Here is a 22,626-nt window from a genome sequence, read left to right on the forward strand (position 1 = left end):
CGGGGAGGGCTTCTCCTTCCCCAAGCCCCACAGTGTTCATTAATACAGCGTCATCAATTCAGAATCGTGACACTGTGGCTAAGAGGTACTCTAGGAAAACTGTTTTTATTTAAAAATACCTAAAAGCCAGAGCATCCATCTGGAGCATCCAGAGTTTGCTGTGACACCTGAAGCACAGCTGCCCCAGGGCACCTCCCAACTTCCAGCACCGGCAGCTGCAGGTGGGTGGAGATGGAGGAGCAATATGTTGTGGCTGCAGCAGCCAAAACTACTCAGGATCCATTGTACACCCAAAAATTATGTTCTGACATTTCAGAGCTTCCATTCAAGCTCCAGGTTCCAGGCTAGCACAGATGCCCAGTTACCACCAGCAGGACTTTCCTGCTGGGCAGCCCCAACTGCAAACATTTCCTTAAGCAATTTGCACATCTTAAAAATAAAATCCTTTATTGATAATATGAATGTTTAACATGTTTAATGCCATCAGCTATAAAAATGATTAAAGACTTCAGCTTGGTACATTTGGCTTTACAAATTTACAAGTGTTAATGAATTAATACTAGTGTTATATGTTTTGCACTTCATTATACTCCATTAGCCAGTGACAAACTCTGCACCAATGTCTGCTTAGGACATATGAGTTAAAGAAATATTTAGTTGCTTTCACACAGAATCTACATCAACAGTTAAATACTAACTCTAAATGTCTTACTGAATTAGTTGAATCCATTTAATCCCTTGTGCTTAGTTTCTTTCAGAAGTTAGTCTACTAGCAAAAATACATTCTTTTGCATACCCCTTCCCATATTATATTTTAGAATAAACAGTACTCAGTGCATTTCCTATTAGACTTCATCATAGTATCTCTCTCTCTAGAGCTATCAATAAAGGGGATAATACCAGTCAGATTAATGTAAAAGTAAAGAAACTCATTAAAGCAGTGTATACAAAAGCCTCACTTTTCAATCAGAAGGGATACATGGGCCAAAATCTATTTGCCCATCCATTTTTTGCATTTACTCTCAGCAACAGCAAAAAAAAAAATCTGCTGTGGACACTTAGTTAAAAAAGTAATAAATGTGCTTCCAAAAGAGTCACTGCCCATTTAGCTCTGGCTGCCTCCATGTCCCTGACTGTTCCACTGGATTAGAACAACAGCCCACAGTGCCACTGTCTAAAAGGCTACTAAAAGGTCTGTGCAAACCTCTAAAGCCCTGCCACGGCTGTGTGGGGTCACTCCAGCAGCACCCACCTCAAAGCAGCACAGAGCTCCACGTCCTGCGGGGCGAGGCTCAGAGCCCAAAGGGGCAGCTCTGCAGCCTCCCCGGGCAGCTCTGCAGCCTCCCCGGGCACAGGGATCTCCCCACAGCAGAGGGGTTTTGCCTAACGAAGCAGTGAAAACTGAGGAAGGAGAACGAGTCTCTGGCAGTGGGAGCTGTGCTCTGTGCAAACACGACTCTGCTGCTGGGGGAAGTGCTCCACACTGGGCGACACCAAGCAGCAAGTCCAGTTTCTAAATTTAGGATCAGCTCACATCCAGCACCCGAGATCATTAACTCGGGGTCGTGCTCTCAGCCTCTGCCACTATCTGTGGTGTTTGTCCTGCATTTTTCAGCACAGTGACTCAGAAAACCACTGTGCTGTGCCCGTTGGTTTTCTTGCAGCAAACATTGCTGCACAGGAATCAGCTGCTTCTCCTGGGTCCAAATACTTCTTCACACATATGACCTGCCTCAAACGTAGGCAATTCCTCAATGAGGAATTTTTTTAAATCTCAGTGAGTTGCCATGGTTCTTCACGAGAGGCAGAAGATGAAGAAGAGATAAACACTTCCCTAATACACTGTATGTGTGTGACATACTTACACATGTACACATACTCAATTCCACAGCAGCAATGATTTGGTTCCCTATTTGCAGCCAAGGAAAGCTAGCCACAGGTAGCAGGTAAAACCCAGGTGAGTCAGACTTAACTGACACAGATGAGGAACAAAATTATTGCTTTTGTTTAAAGTTGAAGATCCCATGTCACAGGTGTTGCAAAAAACCTGTATTGGATGGATGAGTTACTTTTTCAAGTAATAGTGAGATCTTTATCAAGTAACAGAAAGATAATTTTCTCAGAAGTTCTACACACAACAGTAGAATGCTTGAAGAGCTTGAAAATTCAAGGTGATACACCAGAAACCAGAGTTCAGCCATTTAAAGCACACAGGCATCTCGGCAGGAAAGCAGAAAGAACTATATGGACAAGGAATACTGACAGAGAAATAATCTGGATGATATCACAACTACATTTTTTCCCAAGAAACTCCTGCGTGCTTCCTCAAGTAGCTGGAAGCTATGTCCTGAAGGACACAGCCTGACTGGCTGCACCAGTCTGGTGGTCACCTAGCACAATTTGTAACACATTTGCTAACTTATCTTAGCAAATGGAAAGAAGTAAAAAGAAAACCAGTGCTGGTTTCAACATTCAGGACTCAGAAGAATTTGTTTCTGCAGCTAGATGTTCCCCTCCTCACCTTTTCCCAAGAATCACATTCATATTGCAGGCTTAGTTCAGGCACTTTTATAAAATGTTCATCTGGAATAAAAAGTCTGCAAAAATTACTTCTGCATAATTTAAAAGTAGCATTTCAGTCCCATTAGAGGTTGATAGGTCCCACCACATGATTATGGTTGTTATCTCTAATGATTTGACTGCTGCCATGAGACATTTGGAGGCTACTGTATAGCTGTAGTTAAGGGTTTCTTCATAAACAAAAATATTTTCCTACCTATTAAAAAGAAAAAAAATATACTAAATGCTTTATACAGACAGAATCTGCTACTATAGAAATAAATAACATGGAGTGGAAAAACGGTGTCTTAGCTTGGGGTAAGCTAAGCTGTGGAATGTCACATTCCCATTTTCTGGAGACTAGCTGCTGCTTGGCAGGAGGATCTCCAGGTCTTTGCCATTTGACACGACAGGGTTGTTAGAGCAGCTGCTGGCCACGTCCATGGGGGCACCCAGGGAGGAGGCCTGGGAAGAGGTTTTGGTTAGAGGAGCAGGAGCAGCAGGTGACTGAGCGAGGCCGGGCTTCTTCGGAGGAATGGGTGGAGGGTTCCCTCTTTCTGCTCTGGGAATGGTTGGTGACTTAATTCCAGGAGACAACGGGCTTAGCGGGCTGGAAACCTTGACAGGGCTCGGACAGTGCCCAGAGTCGGTTTTGGGGCTGCCGGCATTCGCCAGGGTTCGGTAGTCCGTGCCAAAAGGGGAGCTGTTAGGGGAGACGGGCTTGATGGGGCCCTGCTGGCTGGTGAATCGCGACAGCACCTGGGTGACTGTGTTGCGGGCCAGCTGCTTGGCAGCAGAGTTGTCTGCCAGGGTGGGAGACAGGTCCCGGGAGGGAGGGCTCTGCAGGCCCCCTGGCTGGTGCTCCTGCTCCGCCTGGGACTGGAACTTGTGCCGAGCTGCGTGGAAGCGCTGGTTGATGCCCACCTGGTAGGAGGACTGGTAGCCGGGGCTGCTGGCCGAGGCTCCCACTAAGCGTTTGCTCAGCACCGGCGAGGAGCAGGGAGAAGGGGTCAGAGAGGAGGCAGCTGTGCTGCTGGGAGACAGGGACGCCCCAGCAGAAGGCAGCTGGGACGTCAGATGCACCGGTGACTCCGTTCTTACAGGAGAACTTCCATTCTCCACTGCACCTTCTGCGGCCGCAGCAGATTTCTCCCTGTGAACTTGGCTCTCTGCAGCATTTGTCTCCCCACCCATCTGCACGTCTGTGTCGCAATGCCCGTTGGATTTTGCATAGGAATGAGCAGGTGTAGGGGGGCTGGCAAACACGGTGTGAACAGCTTTGCTGGTGCTGGCAGGGTTTGCTCGTTCTGCCTGCAGACTCTCGGTCTGGCAGGACACAGATTTCATTGGGGGACTGTCAGTTGTGACCCCCCTGGATGTCACCGAGGGGCTGGGATGCACAGGCTTGGAGGGACTGTGCTCCTGGCAAGAAGCCTCCAGCTCTTTCAGGGCTTTCTTCAGACATTCCACCTCTTCTTTGAGTGCTTTTGTACGGTTTTCTTCTCTGTTCAGCTTAGCTTTCAGCTGTTCTCTTTCAATGTCAAACTCTGAGAGCTGCTTTTCTACTTGTGCTTCCATCTGCAAACCCCGCTTCCTCTTGGCTGCCAGCTCCTCTTCCAGTTTACTCACCTTACTCTTCTCCTTTTCCAGTTTCAAGCTCAGTTCTGCTGTCTTCTGGCCCTCTTCAGCTGCTTTGGCAGTGGCTTTCTTGCACTCCACGACAAGCATGGAAGACAGTTGCTTGTGGCGTGCCCTTTCCTCCTCCAACTGGCTCGACAGCTTCTTCTGCTCTTTCTCAAACTTTTTCACTTGGGACTTTTCAAACTCCACCTAAAAGTTCAGAACAAAAGAGATTTTAAGGGCACCATAAAACCTTCTGAAAGTAAATGAAGGTCAACACCCCAAAAGGGAACAGGTTTACTGTGTATCTTGGAGAAATTACAGTAAAAAATGACAATGGCTAAGAAAGAGGTTATTGCACAAGAAATCAGCAATACAAGTCAGCTTGCACACAGTAACAATTATTACTTACTAGTAGTTTTATCCTGTATGAAATTCGATTGGCCTTTAATGACATACACACCCAGTCTGCCATGCACTGACCAAACAAGCAAAGCTTCCTTCCACCTCATTTACCACTTTGTCAGTTTGCCTTTTAACGGCATTTAGGCTTTAAAATGCTGATGTGTTATGTATGCTTAACAAAGGCTACAGCGCTTGAGTAACAGAAAACAGTGGCTTAAATATTTATTAGCATTTCTGAAAAACTCCCCCAGGAGATCTGCCACGACTTATTCTGAATTTTGAGTACTACAGGGAGCTATCAATTGTAAATGCTATCCTGTTCTTCAGATCTCCTCGGATTTCTGGCTGAAGCAAGATTTCAAAGCATTTGATTTCCTATTAATACCTTTTAGCACTGCTCAGCTACCAAAACACGCAGAGCAATGTGAGGTTGCTTTTCATACCAAGATGATAGAAGTGGCTAGGAGTGCCTTACAGAGGGAGGCTCCTGCTGCTCTCCCAGCACAGCCCTGCCCAGCTGCCCCCGGGCTGGTACCTGCTGGGTGAGCCGCTCCCGCTCCTTCTCCAGCATGTAGGTGACATCGTCGCCCTCGGCCGTGTCCTGGGCGTGCCGCTGCCTCTCCTCCTCCAGGTCCAGGATCACCTGCCCAACAAAGAGCAGCCACTCAACAGCAGGCAGAGACCAGTGCCTCTGCAAGGCCCGAGTGGCACAGAGAGCCACCACGGCAGCTGCAGGAGCCCAGCTCACCTCACATCACACAAAAGCAGCTCTGGGACAAGCTCTGTTATTACCTGGCCAAAGTGAGCCAGTTTGTGAAAGACCTTAGGGAAACCTCACGCTGGGTCTGCGATCACTTTGTTATTAAATATCCCAATTGCACACTTTTCCCCCAGACTGTGCAGGATCCTTGGGAGGTTCATGTTATGAATGGTGCCCTCATTGCAGATCGGCTGGGGCTGGAAGGGATCTCTGGAGGTCACCCAGCCCGACCCCCTTGCCAAGGCCTTGCCCTGGAGCAAGTTGCACACATCAGTCCAGGAGGGTTCTGAATATTGGCGACGAAGGAGAATCCACAACCCCTCCACAGCCTGTTCCAGTGTTCTGTCACCCTCAAAGTAACTCAGTTTTTCCTCCTAGTCAGCTGGAAATTCCTGTATTTCAGTTTGTGCCTCTTGTCCCTCGCAACTCAGAATTTCCTGGCAGGACCATCAGTGCAAGGCCGAGCAGGAGCAGAGGTGCTGCCTGCAGGACACACGGGGCTGGAACAACAGGACGCTCCCTGCTGTGGCTCCAGCAGCAATTCCCACTCATCCTTCTCCCAGTGCCTTACAGGGACTCGAGGACTCCAGTGTAAAGTTTATTTAAAGAACATTAATTTGTTCTTCCACTTAACAAGATGAGCTCTTGAAGTGAAACTGCTTCCCATAAGGGCCCAGTGAAGGAGCTCCTTCAGCTTTAACACTGAATTACATGAATAATTGAGATGCTATTAACAAAAAAGACAGAATACAAACTTCCCGAGATGCTCTGCTTATCTCATCACCAAAACTAAGCTCTCCCAACACATGCTCACCATGAACTTAGCAGCTCCTCAGTCTTCCTGAAACTTAAGCTTCCAAATAATGCTTAAATATCATCAAATATACAGGAAGCTTTCACAGAAGTAGACAGAAACCGTGAAAAACTATCTGATTTTAGTGTATGACTTAGTTGGATACTTGGCTGAAAAGTGAAGCACAGACTTGTTCTTACTTCTAGTGACATCAATTTTTTTGTGGTAGTATGGTCCGACACATGACCAAGCACTTTATTGGTGTCAATATACATTAAAGGTATGTCTGAAGAATAATAGGTGCTTCAGTAAAGAGGCCAAATGGCAAGAAAAATACTTTTGGTCACTCCATACATCCTTGCAACTATAACTTCTGCACATCTTAATTGAGGCCAAACCTACCTTTCTGTGCCTGCTTTCCGCAGCAGCTAGTTGGGATAACATTCTTTCCTGCATATTCTTGCAATGTTTCATCACCACTTTCAAAATAGATAAAGGATTGGAGCATACTGGCTGCTTTTCACCATGATTCCCCTCTTTCAGTGTCTCAAAATCTCTCTGCAAAGCCATCAGTGGATCACTGATGTTGTATTTCCCATAGCGTTCCTCAATGAATGTGTCCCTGTGCTGGGCCTGCAACACAAAAACAAATTTGCATTTTAATACACTTAAACTAGCTAAAAAAACAGGCCTTTGTAGTTAATACTCCTTTTCCCCAGTTTTCCATTTAAAAAGAATTTAACAAAGTCTGATTCATATCCTGTTATCTGCTAGAAATAAAGGAAACAAAGACAAATCTTGCTTGAAAACACAGCATCTCCACAATATATTCAGTCTACAAACATCCTGATACCACAGCTACCTGCCAGGGCCTTGACTTAAATTCCACAGCTGTGTGAAAGGAAAGAAGGTAAGTACCAACTCTTGCTCAATAACAGATTTAATCATTTATTGTGCATCAGTGAAAGAAGCAGTTGTGTGGTTTCCTTGACTATGTCACCATCAAAGAATTTCATGTTGAGCAATTAAAGAGTTTCATTCTCACAAGACCCATAAATCTGTGAATTGTTAATAAAATCTTTAATGTTCTCATCCAGACTAAACAGAGTTTAGTTTCTCAAGCAGCAAGACAGGAATGATGAAGTTTCCTTTGGTGCTTGTAAGAATTAAGACAACTCACACGTACTAGGCTCTACATTTACAGTGCTTAATGTCTGGACTCAATGAGCTCAGAGGTCTCTTCCAACCCCAGTTATTCCATTAATCAGCCATCCCATCTGTAAATCTGTTTGTTAGGATACCCATAGGCTTATCCTAGTCAATGATGACTCTGAAGGTCTAAAAACAAAACAAAATCTCATAGACAGATATGAAAGTATTATCTGTGTGTTCAGCACCATGATAAGAAAGCAAATATTTATGCAACAGAAGACACAGAAAACCAGATGTAGATGCAAAAGAGCCCTCAGAGGCATCTTGGCTCAAAGAAATACAACCACTGATTTCCAGTGAAATGGTTCTGGGCTGAATTGTGATCATTTGTGAAAACCTGTGACAGTGTTCCATTCCCCTGTGTGTTGCTGACAGCACCACCCCATGCCCAGCAGAGCTGATGCACCTGCCAAGAAATAGCACCTGAATATGAGACTTCAGCTTGGTCCCTCTGGATTTGTGTTGTCCTGTAAGGACAGCTTATCATGACAGTTCATACCTTCTTTTTTCTGCAGTATAAATGACTTTTCTGCTCTGCACTGGCATGGCCTCGGTGAGGCCAAGAGAAGGAAGAGGTTTGTCCTCTGCTCGAGACACCTGCAGCACTGAAATGCAGGAGTGAACCCCAGGACCTTTATCAAAGTGTGTTTAATTCAGAACAGACTTCAGTATGTGTGACCTCAGAAGGGCTCTGACCCCAAATGCCCTTCTCCTGCCACAGCACACACGTTTTCCCTTGAGCAACTGCTCTGAACAAATGCTGTGTGCCCTTCCCAGGTGTGCTTCACCCTTCTGCTCCCAGCTGGCACATTACCCTTTGCAGGCCAAGCACAGCAGCTCTCTGGAGCTGGTGGAGGGCCCTGAACACAAACCCCACAGCAGCCCAACCCTGCTGAGGCTGGGAATGGCATTCAGTGAACAAAGCTCCCTGCTCTGAATGCAGAGCCAGCCCGTGCCAGCCTCGCTGTGCACTGCCCAGAACGCCTGCCAGGGAGCAGGAATGGCAAACTGTCACCCAGTTCTTATGGGATTGCACAAGGACATCATTGACACAGGAAAGACTGGGCCTGACTCAATGAAAAGACAGCTCAGAAGCCAGTACTTCTTGGAATGGCTCTTTTGTGATGTCCCAGTATCAAAACCACAAATGCTTCCCTTGAGCACAAAAGAGCAGGAGTCACAGAATTGTGGAACATCCCCAGACAGCAGCTGGTAGAGCTACACTGGAACAGTGAGAGTTAAATAATAAAACTTGGCTTTATTCAAAGAGCTGGCGAGATTTGCTGGTCCCACCTGCATTCTGAAATGCAACCATGTGATTAACATGAAATAAACAAAAAAAAAAGCTTTTTGCTCTTTAAAGGAAAAGTGTTTGCATTACCTTGACAAGAGGCATAAAAAACCCAACCCAAAATATCTTCTCCATGACCAAATTAGAGACATCCAGCCTGTGATTCCAGTTTGGAGCTGGATTTTAACCCTGCAGTAAACAAACACAGAGGAACAGCGCACACTCAGAGATACCCCTCCCTCTCTATCAGCAATATCCATCAGGAACTGTGGATACCTTTGATCAGAGCTTGAGATATTGTTCTAACTTTACACAATAAAAAAATGGAGAGGAAGGAAAAGATCAGCCCTGGAAATGGGAGAGCAGCCCTGGATAATGGGACAGCCCTGGTTTAATGAATCACAGGAAAAGCTACAGGTTTGGCTTTTTTTTTTGGAACAGGAATCTTCTGTTTTTCTAAAGTGTTTATATAAATGACTAAATGAAAGCTCCATGTAAGTGTGGAGGGAATTTCTAAGTGACTCAAGCATTAATAAGTCTGTAAATATGAACTGGGATCTCCATCCAGCTGGCCTTACTGCTTTGACAGATGAGCTTAATCCCAACTCATCCCAGTGCTGGCCATTCTACCCAGAAACATGGGAGAGACCCTTCAGAAGGGCACCAGTGCTTCAACTGCATAAATAAACCCCACCTCTGCTGCTGGGCAGCTTCTAGCAAGTAAGGGCTCCAAAACCTGAGCTTAAGGTGATTTTTGCAGTACTGAAGGTGTAAGAAAAGCCATGTTTTGCTCCGCTCCTCACAGCACTGGGCTCTGAACTCAGAATAAACCACCCACTCTGAATTCAGTGGGGTGGCTGATTTCCTGTTTGGGAAAGAACAAGAAGTTCTTCCTTGCTACTTTGAGCAATTAAGTATTTTCCTGAACTAGCATGACAAACAGATGAGACTATCATAACATTAAGAGCTTTCTCAAGTCCAGCTATTCTTCTTCAGTAGCCAGCAGAGCATAAACATTTAATTAAAGCTGTCTAGACTGGAGAAAGTCTTAACCAGGTCATCCTACACCGACCACACCATGTTTGCAAAAACAAACCCAGTGGTTTGGCCACTGTGCACTTGGAAATGCAAACAGGGATTGTCCAGCCCGTGACACCTCTGTGCCACAGGTCCTACAGAGCAGCCACCTGAACTACTGAGGCAGCCCTTGGAAAATGAAGTCAGTGCCATAATCTCCAGAGGCTGGTTTATACAGGTGTGGAAATGTCAGAGAATGACCTCTGCTCTGGCTGCTGCTCCTCCCTGAGACAGATCTGCAGCTCAGCTTCTCTGGCACTGGAGGTCACGTCCAAACATCTGCAACACTTCTGATTTTGTCCTGGCTGAACTGGATTCTACCTTAAATACCGCTGCTGTTCAGCTTTCAGCACAGAAGGAACTTGATGGTAGAGGAACAGTCTGTTAGTGTGCCCAAAGAGAAAAAAAATCAACCTAGATCAGATCCCAGCACAGAAAACACAAATCCACAGAAAGTCAAGGTTAAATGGAAAGGAAATAAGGTTACAAAATGCAGTGTTAATTAAGGAGTGGAAAATTTCATCTGAACACCAGAGATGACATACAGACCTCCAACATCAGCAACGGTGCTTTGAAAGAAGATGCAATTCTGTGCAATTACATCTCCTAATTTAGTACCTCCACCTCTGTCATCTCAAACATGCAGAACTGTGAATTTCCCAACAAAATACTTGAATTCCAGAAGCAACTAAATGGATTATTCAGCAATTTTCAAGACTCTTAAACTGACCTCTCCCAACAGGAAGAGAAGATAATGTATAAGCTTGGGTGCTTTTAAAAAAAAGATGGAACTATACATGTGAACTATCCTTAAAAGTAAACTTCCAGAAGACTGGAAAAATTAGGCATAAGTAGAGGGGGTTCCATGTGAAACTGGCTGGCTTTGAGCTCAAGTTTGAGTAGTGGACCACTGCTAGTCTGTCTGGGAAGAGATAATTCTGATTTTCTAGGGCTGAAGCAACATCTGACCCAACTGAAAAGATGTTTCCTGTGCAGGCAGGCAAAGCAAATGCTTTGTTTTGTTAGGAAAAAGCTACTGTTTCCCCTTGGGATTTCTAGGCTGTTTTGGGATGAATGTTTCCCATAAGCAATTTCTGTATTTTTTTTTTTTTAATAAAATATTTCTTGCTACTGAAACCTTGTTTATTACTGAAACCTTCAGCAATCTTTACAACTTGTTTTACTGGAACATCAAACAGGGAATTTCCAGGACCTATTTCAAGTGTTTTTTGGACATCAAGTAGAGCATTTCTCCTCCCTGTAATTTCAGAGTTCAGGTTTTAACCCTTGGTACAAAACAAACACACTCTTAATTAACTCTAGCTACTGAGTTTGCAGTTCTCCAGTAATAATTTGCACAGAAGTTCCTCCTTCATGCAGCAGAGAGTGGAATAAGCTTTAAATAGCTCCTTACTGCCTTGAACTTCCTTATTAGCTTCTCTCCCCAGAGACAGAAGTTGGGAATAAAGACAGGCTGAGGTCACAGCAAGCCCTGAGAGAGAAGGGAAATGGGGGTGGGGACCACTTGCTTTGCCCAAAAATAAATGTCAAAGTGCTGGAATGGGATTTCCAGTGTTGCAGTAGCTCCAGCTCTGCAGCAGTGCCACAGAGCCACCAAGGAAACTGTTCAAATGCAGCATCTGTCTTAATTGCCATCATTGCATCAAGCGAGCAGACCTGACAAACCAGAGCTACCCACATCTGCCCAAGTGAGACCTGCTATCAGCTCTGAAAAGTAGAAGCAGCTTTCTCAGGAAATGTCAAGCAGCACAAAAGTGCAATTTCCTCTCCTGGGAGGCTCCGGGGCAAGGCTGGCTGGGCTGGTGCCCAGGGGCTGCACCCTGCTCAGGACTCACCCCAAATCAGGAGCCCAGCTGCACCCCAGCCGGAGCCCCGAGCAGGAGCCTTCCAGCACGGGAGGCACCCCCACACCCCTCTGCTCCCCTCAGCACACGCCTGGCACGCTGAAGGTGAGGAGAGCCACTTCTTCAGAGGTACTGCCAAACCCTGCTGCTTCATGCAAGAAATAAACAAAAAAAATTCCCCAAGCCTGCAAGAAAAGCTGTAAGGAATGCCTGCATTCCAGCAAGACAGCACCCACGGGAACACTGCTCCATGGAAGCTGCTTTCTAAGTGATGCATAAGCCCAATTTGCCCCATCTGTGAAAGATTTAACAGCAGGAAGGTTTTGTATTACTGAACTTTTCTTTTTATTTAAACAAGAGGTAGACTTAAGTTTTTGAAACTGCGCTGTAAACCTAATTTCTAAATCCACTAACAAATAACACCTAGTTTTTCATTAATATTGCTTTATGGTGAATTGCTGGACTCGAAGCAAAGAGATGAATACCAACTCCCAGTCATTAACACAAAACAGTTTCTATTCCAGTGTAAATTGCCTGAGGCTTTATTAACATAAAAGAATAAGCCAGAAAGCTGTTTCCTGTTTTCTAAAAGTAAACAGAACCCAGTTCTAATGTATGGAAAACAGGGGGGAGGGAACAAAGTGCTCTAACACAGCGATAGAGATCCATTTAAATATTGAATTGTTTCCAGTCGTGGTGTGCTATTTCAGAAGGCAAACCTGTGGCTCTGCAACCCTTCCTGCACAGCAGCCAGGACTGAGAGTCCAACTCTCAGGATTATGCAACTCTCTGACAGCATCTTGGATTTTGGATGATATAAACACAATTATAACTACAGGAAAAGGAGCACAATAAGAAGTCAGGCTTAAAATCTGTTCCAAGGAGAACATTGAAATTTATGTAGTGGACAGGAAGCTACTTTCAAGCAAAAAAAAAAAAAAAAGTTAGGTTTTTTTTTTTTTCCAAAGAGGTTTTAAAACAGAGGAAGCAAACTGAAGCACTGGGAAAGAATATTTTGAATACAGTCAGTTTGTCAGACAGCAAGGAAGAAAGGACCAAGATCTGGGAAAAGGGGATGAAAAGAGGGGGAAAAAAGGAGTGAGTTCAACAAGCAGTGTCTGGAACGCCTGGCTCAGCAGCTCGATTCTGTCACAGAGAGAAACAGGGCCAGTGCCAGCCAACAAGTGCCTGATACCACGAGGGAGAGGAAAACTATTTTAAGCTTTGTCATCTGCACGCATGGATTCTCTCTGCTAAATGCCAGATGCAAAATGTTTGTCTTTAAGCGTGCAGGAATATCAATTATTGCAGACTGTACTACAACCAGATGACATGTTTACAAATTAAGGTACTCTTCCTCTGCAAGTGCTTGTCCTTTTCTATAATGCACCAAAGGATTTGACTCAAACAACCAGAGCTCAGAATCATTTAAATCTGAAGCAGAAGTAAAATTAGCCCAGGAAGTGAAATGTGTTTTTGTTACTATGAGCGAAGCAAACAGGCAGATAAAATTCTGATTTCCAACCACTGGCATCTACGTGTTTAACATAGCTGCTGGAGAAAATCACTGCTGTGGTTTAGGATTATGCAATCCTCTAAGAAAGTTCAGAGCACTGAACTCCACCTGCTCCAACATATACTCACATTTAACATAAAACTATTTCTCTTCCAAAGAAATGCAGCTGCCGAGGCAGGACACCCTGTCCATAACACTTAGGGAACTGAGAGAGCTGTGAGGCCATGGCAGACAGCTCCTCTGTGTGTGCAACAACCAGCTTCCCCCAGCCCTGGCATCCCAGCTCCTCTCCAAAAATTGCAACTCCATTTGTCCAATTTATACACGTCAAATGAAATATTCTCAAGAGTGCAAATCTTTAAGTCAGTCTTAGAAGTTGTTTTTTCTTCAGGGCAGCACTTTTATGTATCAAAACGTGAGTAAACAGATTAGCAAGGTTTCCTTTAATTAGTCACACACAAAGTCTTTCGGCCAGCGAGGCACAGTAAAGCTGTTACCACAGTTACTATCAGCAAACAATGACAAAAACAGTGTAAGGCCAGTATTTCTCTGGCTGTATATTCCAAATAAACAGACAAAGCAAAGCTGGAAGGTCTGTGCTGCTGAACCTTTGGCCAGCCCCAGATGAGGCAGTTCCACGACTTTTCCTTCCCGCAGGAAAGGGCAGCAGAGGCAGCACTGAGGACAAGCTCTGCAGGAGGACAGCACAGCTGGACACTGCTGCATCCCCCCGTGCTGCAGGCACAGGCCATGCCAGGGTGGCATTCTCCCCTGAGATCACTCTCTGAGGCCTCAGCAAGAGCCAGCTTGGAGCTGAAGCTCTCATTGCCCTTTCCCACCAGCTCCAGCTGTCCTCACAATCCCCAGATGGAACACTACAGCATATCCCTGACAGAGGAAGGGGAAAATAGCCCTAACCTTTGATTAGATCAGTATTTTATACTCCATAATTATCAAGCATAGGTTACAATTTCGTTTAATTTCTTCTCAGTTATGAGTACTTGACAAATTATGTCAAAGGGTATCCTTACTTTGTTAATCTCCTCACATAAGAGAGAACTGCATGTTAAATTTCAACAGGAAAGATAATTGCTTTACACTACTGGAAGGTAGGCAATAAAAAGCCTCTGGAATGGAGCTGCTACATTTCTTCCCATCAGTCTCTCTGTGCTCCACTGTGCACATTTCACACTGAAATACTGAAGGGAGGCTTGTTTTGGTAATACATTCTGACCACACACAGTGAAAAAATGGATCTCAGGACTGAGCAGAAACTTGCAAGTATGGATCAAAACAGAAAACATACCTTCCACCTGATCAATAGTTTTGAGAACTAACAATATTCCTCCAAAATAAAAGGATTATCTAATGCAAAAGCAACTAACAACAAACATAAGCATCCCAACTCTTCTGGAGAAGGATATGCCTCCACTCCCCTAAAAGATGTTTGGAATCAAGCTGGAGAAGCTTTTGCTGGAAAAGCAAGTCCCTGCAGCTCTCAGGTCTGCAAGCTGCCATTCCTCTTTTGAAATAGCTGCAAGTTTCATACATTATGAGCAGTGACAGGTCAGCTTGAAAAAGCCTTCAGGATTCAACCCTGACACAACTAATTCCTTCCAAAATTGACCCCTGCCATCATTTATACCACCGTTTTTTTCACTTTGCTGAGGCTGAGTGCCAACCAGGCATCCTTCAAAGAGCAGCAGAATTACACATGGACAATGTATTTTGTAAAATAATTTCCAGGCTCAATACCAACACAGCAAACTGTGCAGAGACCTGCACTCCCTGATCCAGGCGAGCAGCAGCACAGAGCTCACAGCACAGCAGCCACTCTTCCTCAGCTGCAGGAAGAGGCTCCAGCAGCACTCCTGCCCTGTCCCATGGCATGCTCCCACAGCACCACGACCTCAGCTGCACTGACAGGGACTGAAAACGGCTTTTTGGAGCACTTTTAGCTGGCATCTGCCTCACTGCAAGGTTACACTAATGCTCGTGCCAGCAAAGGGAAGCAATAAGTAGCTGAGCACTCAGGGCTGTTGCTCTCAGCAGTGCCAGCTTATGGTGGCTTAGTCAACACAAAGCCACGGATGCTTTTTACTTAGTGTGACGTTATTGTCACTAAAATACTAATCTGTGATCCCTCTTGGAGAGAAGAGCTTCTGCTTTAAGCAGCTCTCCTTGCTAAAAGGGGAAAAAAACCTAAAAAGGGATTCTGATAGACCTTTTACACAGCAGAAACTCATGGTACTTTATCAGAAAGGATGAAGACACACACACAACAATGTATTTCAATACCAAACCGCTTCTTGCAGCCAGCTTCCAACAATGAATTCCAAGTTAAAAATCATCTACAGCATTTGCTATGTAATCCTGCTGATAATAAAATGGGATTCTGAATCAGTAATGAATCTTTACCTCTGAATTTCACCTTGGATACACGCTCTCTGCAGAACTTACAGTAGCACTGTTGTCATGTTTGTTTCTTATCCTGATACTTAAAACCTACCTTTAAAGCCTCTATGACAAGATCTCTTGCTTCTAATTCTCCCTCAAGAATGCTAAACAGCGTCAGTAGTTCTGGTTTGCTGAGTTTTTCCAGATTCATCCTGAAAACCTGAAAAATAATGAAAACTAGTTTAGTAGGCATTTCTTTGGACATTAGGATCAGTATTCGAAGCTATGACATATAATCTCCATTTAAGTTCAGCTTCCAGCTTTTTGGATTGCAAATTGCCCTGAGGGGGGATAATCTTCTCTCCAGCTTCCAATACCAGCTGCAGAAGATGCATTTGTCACCTCCTCCTGAGGGACAGGAACATATGCACACCCAGATGGTGATGGCAGAACGTGTGGGCTAACAGGACAGGACAATATTCACCAAGAAGCAGTCAAAGTTAACAGGAGAGGGGAAGAACACAGATATTTAAAAGTCATACTGATTCCACATCTGCCTCAGACAGCTGCAGATATCGCTGAGGAGCTGTGATGAAGGAAGGCCAGCGTGGGCCACCCACAGGAGCTCAGCAGTGACGGGAATGCCGCAGCGCTGGGCTTCGCTTCCTGGGAATGCCATTATCCATGCTGATGGAGCAGGCCCAAACCACTTCACAAAAATCAATGCCACAGAAAACACACACTTAATTACTATTCTTTCAAATAGTTTTCAATATCGGCCTCATTTATTAAACATAATTCTACTGCCTACATAAGAGATCCATCATCTGAACTGCACATAAAGAGGCCTCATATTCCCTAGCATCTTTGCTGATACACCTAACACTGTCCTGTAATAAGCCTTTTTGTTACATTATTTTGTTAAAAATGGAAATAATTTCAGACTAAATCTTTTTCTCTGATGAAAATATACCCATTGATACAGTCTTGTGCTTTGCTCAACCATCAAATATACTTTTCTGAGTCCAAGTCATGTCCATCTTTCACCACACTTCGTGTCAAGCAGAATATGCTACAGCATGAAGAAGATACTCAGAGACATCAAACTCCAGTGGCAAGTGATTGATAAAGGGTTAAATTAGCCCCTACTGGAGAAGTCTATCCAGCTAAAACATTCAGCTGAAGTCTAGTTTGTCTGAAGTCACTGCTCTTTTACAAGTGATTTGCATAACTGTGCCTTGGAGAGCTACACACAAAAGCAAGTTCAGTCTTGTTTGTGCCAGAGCAGTTTTCCAGTCGCTGGGAACAGAAAGTTCTGTAGTGTTCATATAGCATGAGAAATCAGAAATAAACTCCATGCCCCTCTGCTAAGCAGGGAAGTGTCCCATCAAACCCACATTCCTGCCTCACACCGTGTTTTACGTGAAATCCCACGAAGCAGCAGCGTTTCTTACAGGCTCTCCTGGCCCACCCTCCCGTTGGCATGGGCTGCTCAAGGAAACGCCAGTGGAGTGACCACGACTGGCTGTTCCAAAACCAAACTGAACTGGACACCGCAGATCTGCCAGCGTTGCGTTTCTGTTCCCTGCTGCAGATCCATTCACAGATTCAAGAGGAAAACCCAAGAGTGGAACGTTTGGGAAATCTGCTCATACTTGTCACTGTGTCCAAAAACCCTGATCAAAACCTGACACAAAGGCACAATTCAGGGTACTCGCTGTATTGAGTAAAATCACATTTCTGTAGGCCAGGGCAGTGCTGGTCACTCTTCAGCACCGGTCACTTCTGGTCAGTCAATGGACCTTGCCTGAGAGATGTCCAGGGTGGGAGCCTGACCCTCTCCCTCAGCTCTGGACATGGCTGGAGGGCTCTGCTGCCATGGGGAGCCTGACTGGCTGAGACCATGTGGAAGGAGTGTGATTTACAACTTGGTCATCTTAGAAAAATGGAAGACGGATAACAGAAGCAGCAAAGAAATACTAAAACATAAAGAAGTAGCCACACAGAGTGAGAAAAGACATAGCCTGGTTCTAGACTTTGAAATTCACCTTATTTGCATTGGTGCTTATGCCAAAGCTGCAGCATTTCCCTGGGCAGCCTTTAGATGTGGAATATCCAAACATCTGCTTAGGAGATGCACAGCTTGATTTCAGAACTATCTCAGCCGTTGCACAGACTAAATTCACAGGCTCTAAGACTGAATCAACACCAATGGGAAATGCCTTTTATTGCCATACACTCACCAAGTTACAGTAGCATTGGGGCATTATAAACCTGACTGAAAAAGGAGAATTCCTTGGAGATCTTAGAATAAAACGTATCAGGGCAGCAAGCGTTGGACATGGACTTCCAACATGACTGCATCCACTCTTTAAAAAGAGATGATGTGGAAATGCAGCTGCATCTCCCAAGAGCGACCAAACAGCTCAGTCTTACAGCAAGGACAGCTACCAGCTGCAGTTTGGCATTTTAAAGCCATTAGTCAGGGCAGCAATAATTTCTGCTCTGTATTCTAACTACTCCCATTGTGACTTGTTCTTCCCAGTGTGACATGAATAAGCCATGCTATTCTAACCATGCCTCTGTAGTCCTTAATGTGCTTAATAACATAAACAAGCCCTGTCCTAAAATATACAGGTAAAAATACTTCAGGGAAATAAAGAGCAGGAGCCAGTTTGCACAGTAATCATTTATGCAACAACAAGAGGTAACATTAAAGGTATGTAAGTGGTACAGCCTCAGCTTCCTCTCATGTGCAACCTGCTGCAAGAGAAGATCTCTACCTGCTTTGTTTGCATCGGTTACTTCACACTGCTGAGGGAACAGACTGGGAGCAGATATAAAAATGAAGTCACTGCTCTAAAAACACCCACCAAAATGTACCTGAATCCTCCAGTGATCTGCAGGGAGCTTTTACAGCACCCCAGGCAGATGTCTGTTATGCTGAATGGGTCACAATCCCAACATTCCCTTTAAGGGCCACTCTGGGGAGCTGAAAATTCAGGGGACAAAAAAGCCCTATTCATTTGATGCTACTAATTTACAGAAACAAGAAGCATCTCTGGATCAGAGAGCTAATAAGCATGTATTTGAGCTCCTTTTCCCCTATCCAAATCTAAACCCAAATCCATTCCCATCCTTCCAGGATCCTGAGCTGACTTTTCCAAAGCTGCTTTCAAGCTACACATCCTTGTGCCTTCCCTCATCCAACTTCTAATCAAAAAATCACACCAACTCTATTAAATTACCCAATTCCCCCCTTGGAAACATTCTCATTCTACCAGAGTGATCTGGGCACCTCAGCTGGGGAACCTGACTCTATTTCCAAACCTTTAACCAAGACACAGAGAGCTTCCCAGCATCAGAAACAAGATCCAGCAACTCCCAGGGAAGGTTACCCCTTTACATCCAGGGAAATATTCTGAGTGCACTCACACAGATCACAAACCACAAAGACCTTGTTGTTTAGTCTGATTATATAAATATTTGCCCCGAATCTAAGATACACGGCCATTTTTGGACAATAAGCCAGAGTTTAGAGCATAAACTAAAATAATCACTTTCTGCTTGCCTGAAGGTGAGCTTCCTTTCAGCTGTGAACCACTGGAGCCTCCTTGACAGACCCATACCCACCCACAAGGAGATAAAACCTTTCTAAGAAAGTTATTTCCCAGTATTTCACTGAAAATAACCATCGAGAGCAGTTTAAGTGTCCGTACAAGCACGCGAGCCAAGAGACGGGGGAGTTATCTCTGGCATGTGCCACTTGAGGAACACACAGATAAGCTGGCAGCCCTGGCAGCTCCTCTGCACCCTCAATCACGGCGGGAGGATCATGAAACCATGCCAAGCTACATTTCACTGCTCTCACACACACAGGGGCACGAACCCACCGGGAAAAGGTTGCCAGCACAGGAGAACCTCACCCACCGACCTCAGCAAGGGCTGGAGTCACTGGCAGGAACACAAGGGGAGCTGAACGCACAGCCTGAGGCATGGGGAGGGCAGCTTCAGGATCCTCTGCGAGCCCCCAGCTCAAAACTCTTCTACTTTTAAAAAAAAACATCATGAAGAACAAAGCTTGTTGCTCCTACTTCCTTTGAAAGAGGGCATTTCCTAAACTTACACCAACGCAACAATGCCACAATGCCCATAATTCTGAATCAGCTTAATTTTCCTTCCTGTGTTCCTGAAGAGGAACTGATATTTTCCAGAAGACAGCACGGGCAGTCGTGTAATGACATTAATGGGAGAACCTAAATGACCAGTCTGAGAAGTCCTGATAGACAAGTTCCCAAAATTGCTTCTGCGTGTATCGGGTGGCGTTTGAGTAGTTTCAATAATTACATATGTCTATGCAATGAAAAAATGCGAACAGACTTAATAATTGTGCATCCACAATGCTACCTGGCATTGCATCACTACTGTGGTGGTCTCGGTTAAAATGAGAAGCGTTTATATTTCCTCCACCTTTGTATCTCAGCCCTAAAGGAAAAACGGCATTACCCTCAAAGAAACACCCTCACCACATTAGTTTTTGAAGTAATACTCAGAGGGAAGAAAATTAGCACAATTTTGACATGGATTTTGTGTGGCTCCTTGAAGCCCCTGTGCAGCAACCGGAGCTCCTTGAGAGAGAACAGAAACCATCGCTGGCTGCTGACCTTCAGCCCCGGGAGCCTCGCCCCTCCTGCCGGCCCCGACCCCGGCCCGGGACGGGCGAGCACCGCGGGTCAGCCCGGGACAGCGGCACGGCCCGGGAGCGGCACGGCCCGGGAGCGGCACCGGCCCGGGAGCGGACCGGCCCGGGATAGCGGCACCGGCCCGGGACAGCGGCACGGCCCGGGACAGCGGCACGGCCCGGGAGAGGCACCGGCCCGGGATAGCGGCACCGGCCCGGGACAGCGGCACCGGCCCGGGACAGTGGTACGGCCCGGGCCGTGCGGCACGGCCCGGGACAGCGGCACGGCCCGGGAGCGGCACCGGCCCGGGACAGAGGCACCGGCCCGGGACAGCGGCACCGGCCCGGGACAGTGGTACGGCCCGGGAGCGGACCGGCCCGGGCCGTGCGGCACGGCCCGGGACAGCGGCACCGGCCCGGGAGCGGCACCGGCCCGGGACAGCGGCACGGCCCGGGACAGCGGCACCGGCCCGGGACAGTGGCACGGTCCGGGACAGCGGCACCGGCCCGGGACAGTGGCACGGTCCGGGACAGTGGCACGGCCCGGGACAGCGGCACGGCCCGGGACAGCGGCACGGCCCGGGACAGTGGCACCGGCCCGGGAGCGAACGGGCGGCAGGGGCCGGGCTCGGCGGCTCCCGCGCTGCACCGGCCCGGTACCACCGCGGCGAACAAAGAGACACGCCGCACCGGAGCCCGCGGCCGCGGGGAAGGAAGGCGGGCGCGGGGAACACCGGCTCCATCGCCTTTCGGTCCGCCGGGCCCGGCTGGACCGGGCGGGGACGCCCACATCCCGGTAACGCCCCCCGGCCCCCGCGCCCCCGGCACCGCCCCCCGATCTCCCGTTCCCCCGATACCTCCCCTTCCCCGCCGCCCGCGGCCGCCCTAGCCCCGACCGCAGCCGCCCCCGCCCCTCTCAGCCCCGCGGGCCGCGCCGCCCCGCACCTGCCCCTGCCCACCGGGGGCAGCGCTGCGCCGGGCCGGGGCGAGCCGGGAGCGGACACGGCTCGGCTCGGCTCGGCTCGGCTCGGCTCGGCTCGGCACCGACCTGCCCGGCCCCGCGCCGCCGCCGCCGCCGCCGCCGCTCCGCTCCCCATCGGCCGCCCCGCCCCGCCCGCTGACCGACGGCCCGCCCGCCAATCAGCGCCGCCGCCGCTGCGGCCGCGGGCCAATCCGCCGCGGGGAAGGCGGGGCGTGGGAGGGCACAGCCAATGAGGCGGCGCGGAGGGCGGGGCCGCGGCTGAAAATCCCTTTTGTTCGCGGCGGAGCGAGCGGGCGGCCGTGATTGGTGCGTCACTTCCGGCGGGGCGGGGCCGAGGCACCGCCCGGGCCGCCGCCCCCGGCCCGCGGTTGTATCCCGGGCGGCTCCCGGTCCGGTCCGGGTCCCAGCGGCGGGAAGGGCCGTGCCAACCCGGGACAGGGGAACACGGGCAGTGCCCTCAGACCCCTCTCGCTGCCCGTGGCAGGGCAGTGCCCTCACAGCGACTCTGAGCCCCGGCCCCGCGTCACTGCGGGACAGTCCGTCTCCCCCGACACTCCGGGTCCTGCTGCCTTCATGGCGCCTGAACTTGGCATCACTCTGGACACTGATGGTTGGCCCAAGGACGTCCATAATATCTCTGTTTCCTTTGTGCAGCAGCCTTCTAACAGTGCTGCTTTGTAGCAGGGCTCACCTGGGCAGTGCCTCAGCTGGGCAGTGCCTCACCTGGGCAGTGCCTCACCTGGGCAGTGCCTTACCTGGGCAGTGCCTCAGCTGGGCAGTGCCTCAGCTGGGCAGTGCCTTACCTGGGCAGTGCCTCACCTGGGCAGTGCCTCACCTGGGCAGTGCCTCAGCTGGGCAGTGCCTCACCTGGGCAGTGCCTCACCTGGGCAGTGCCTCACCTGGGCAGTGCCTCAGCTGGGCAGTTCCTCAGCTGGGCAGTGCCTCACCTGGGCTGTGACTCACCGGACAATGACCCACCTGGGCAGTGACTCACCTGGGCAGTGCCTTACCTGGGCAGTGACTCACCGGGCAGGTCCTCGGCGTGGGCACCGCCCTCACTGCCGGGCACAACTTCCCTCTGGGGAGCTTTCGCAAGGGCCGAGCAATGCTCCTGGGCGGAGGTGCTGTGCAGAAGTCAGCGTTTCGATTTCTTTACCTGCCGAGGCCGATGGAAGGGCCCCGGGTGCGCTGGGATGGGCGCTGGGGGAATGCTGCCCGCGGGGGCCGCAGCCGGGGCTCGCCGGGCCGCACTGCCGAGGGCAGCGGGATTTTTGCTGCCCCAGCCGCTGACCCAGCGCTCCGCTAAGCCGCAGACAGCGGGAACGGGAGCGAGCCTTTTCTTTCTGCGGAGAGCACGGCCAGCCGTTCCGCCCCTGAGCGTGCCACGAGGTGTGCTCGGCATCGCTGGTTCTGCAGGGCCGAGAACGGTTCAGTGGCCTTCCCCGCCACCGGGAGCGCCCCGAGCTGC

The 22,626-nt window shown here is 48.2% G+C and overlaps 1 protein-coding gene across 4 annotated transcripts; it reads right to left on the reverse strand.

Annotated features, from left to right (window-relative positions):
* Positions 1-420: 420 nt before the first annotated feature.
* CTTNBP2NL (CTTNBP2 N-terminal like) lies at positions 421-22,626 on the reverse strand. Of its 4 annotated transcripts, none has more exons than XM_085561058.1 (5): positions 22,169-22,626; positions 15,608-15,715; positions 6,540-6,770; positions 5,120-5,227; positions 421-4,389 (listed from the first exon to the last, which is right to left on the reverse strand). In XM_085561058.1, the coding sequence occupies exons 2-5, from the start codon at positions 15,704-15,706 to the stop codon at positions 2,920-2,922; spliced, it is 1,908 nt and encodes a 635-aa protein (XP_085417184.1). In that variant the 5' UTR covers positions 15,707-15,715; positions 22,169-22,626; the 3' UTR covers positions 421-2,919. The 4 variants fall into 4 exon arrangements, with proteins under 4 accessions (XP_085417184.1, XP_021395175.2, XP_021395174.2 ...); XM_021539500.3 differs by lacking the exon at positions 22,169-22,626 and adding an exon at positions 21,225-21,331; XM_021539499.3 differs by lacking the exon at positions 22,169-22,626 and adding an exon at positions 21,122-21,253.

This window comes from Lonchura striata, chromosome 26 (assembly GCF_050655825.1).
Source record: "Lonchura striata isolate lonStrDom1 chromosome 26, ASM5065582v1, whole genome shotgun sequence".
Lineage (NCBI taxonomy): Eukaryota > Metazoa > Chordata > Aves > Passeriformes > Estrildidae > Lonchura > Lonchura striata.

What these genes read in the sequence shown, in the direction of transcription:
- CTTNBP2NL (XM_085561058.1), bottom strand. Translation starts at nt 15,706, where the DNA reads ATGAATCTGGAAAAACTCAGCAAACCAGAACTACTGACGCTGTTTAGC. An exon ending in CGGAAAGCAGGCACAGAAAG is followed by an intron (nt 5,228 to 6,539) that starts GTAGGTTTGGCC and finishes TTTGTTGGGCAG; the next exon opens with GTGATCCTGGACCTGGAGGA. An exon ending in GGGAGCGGCTCACCCAGCAG is followed by an intron (nt 4,390 to 5,119) that starts GTACCAGCCCGG and finishes CTGAACTTTTAG; the next exon opens with GTGGAGTTTGAAAAGTCCCA.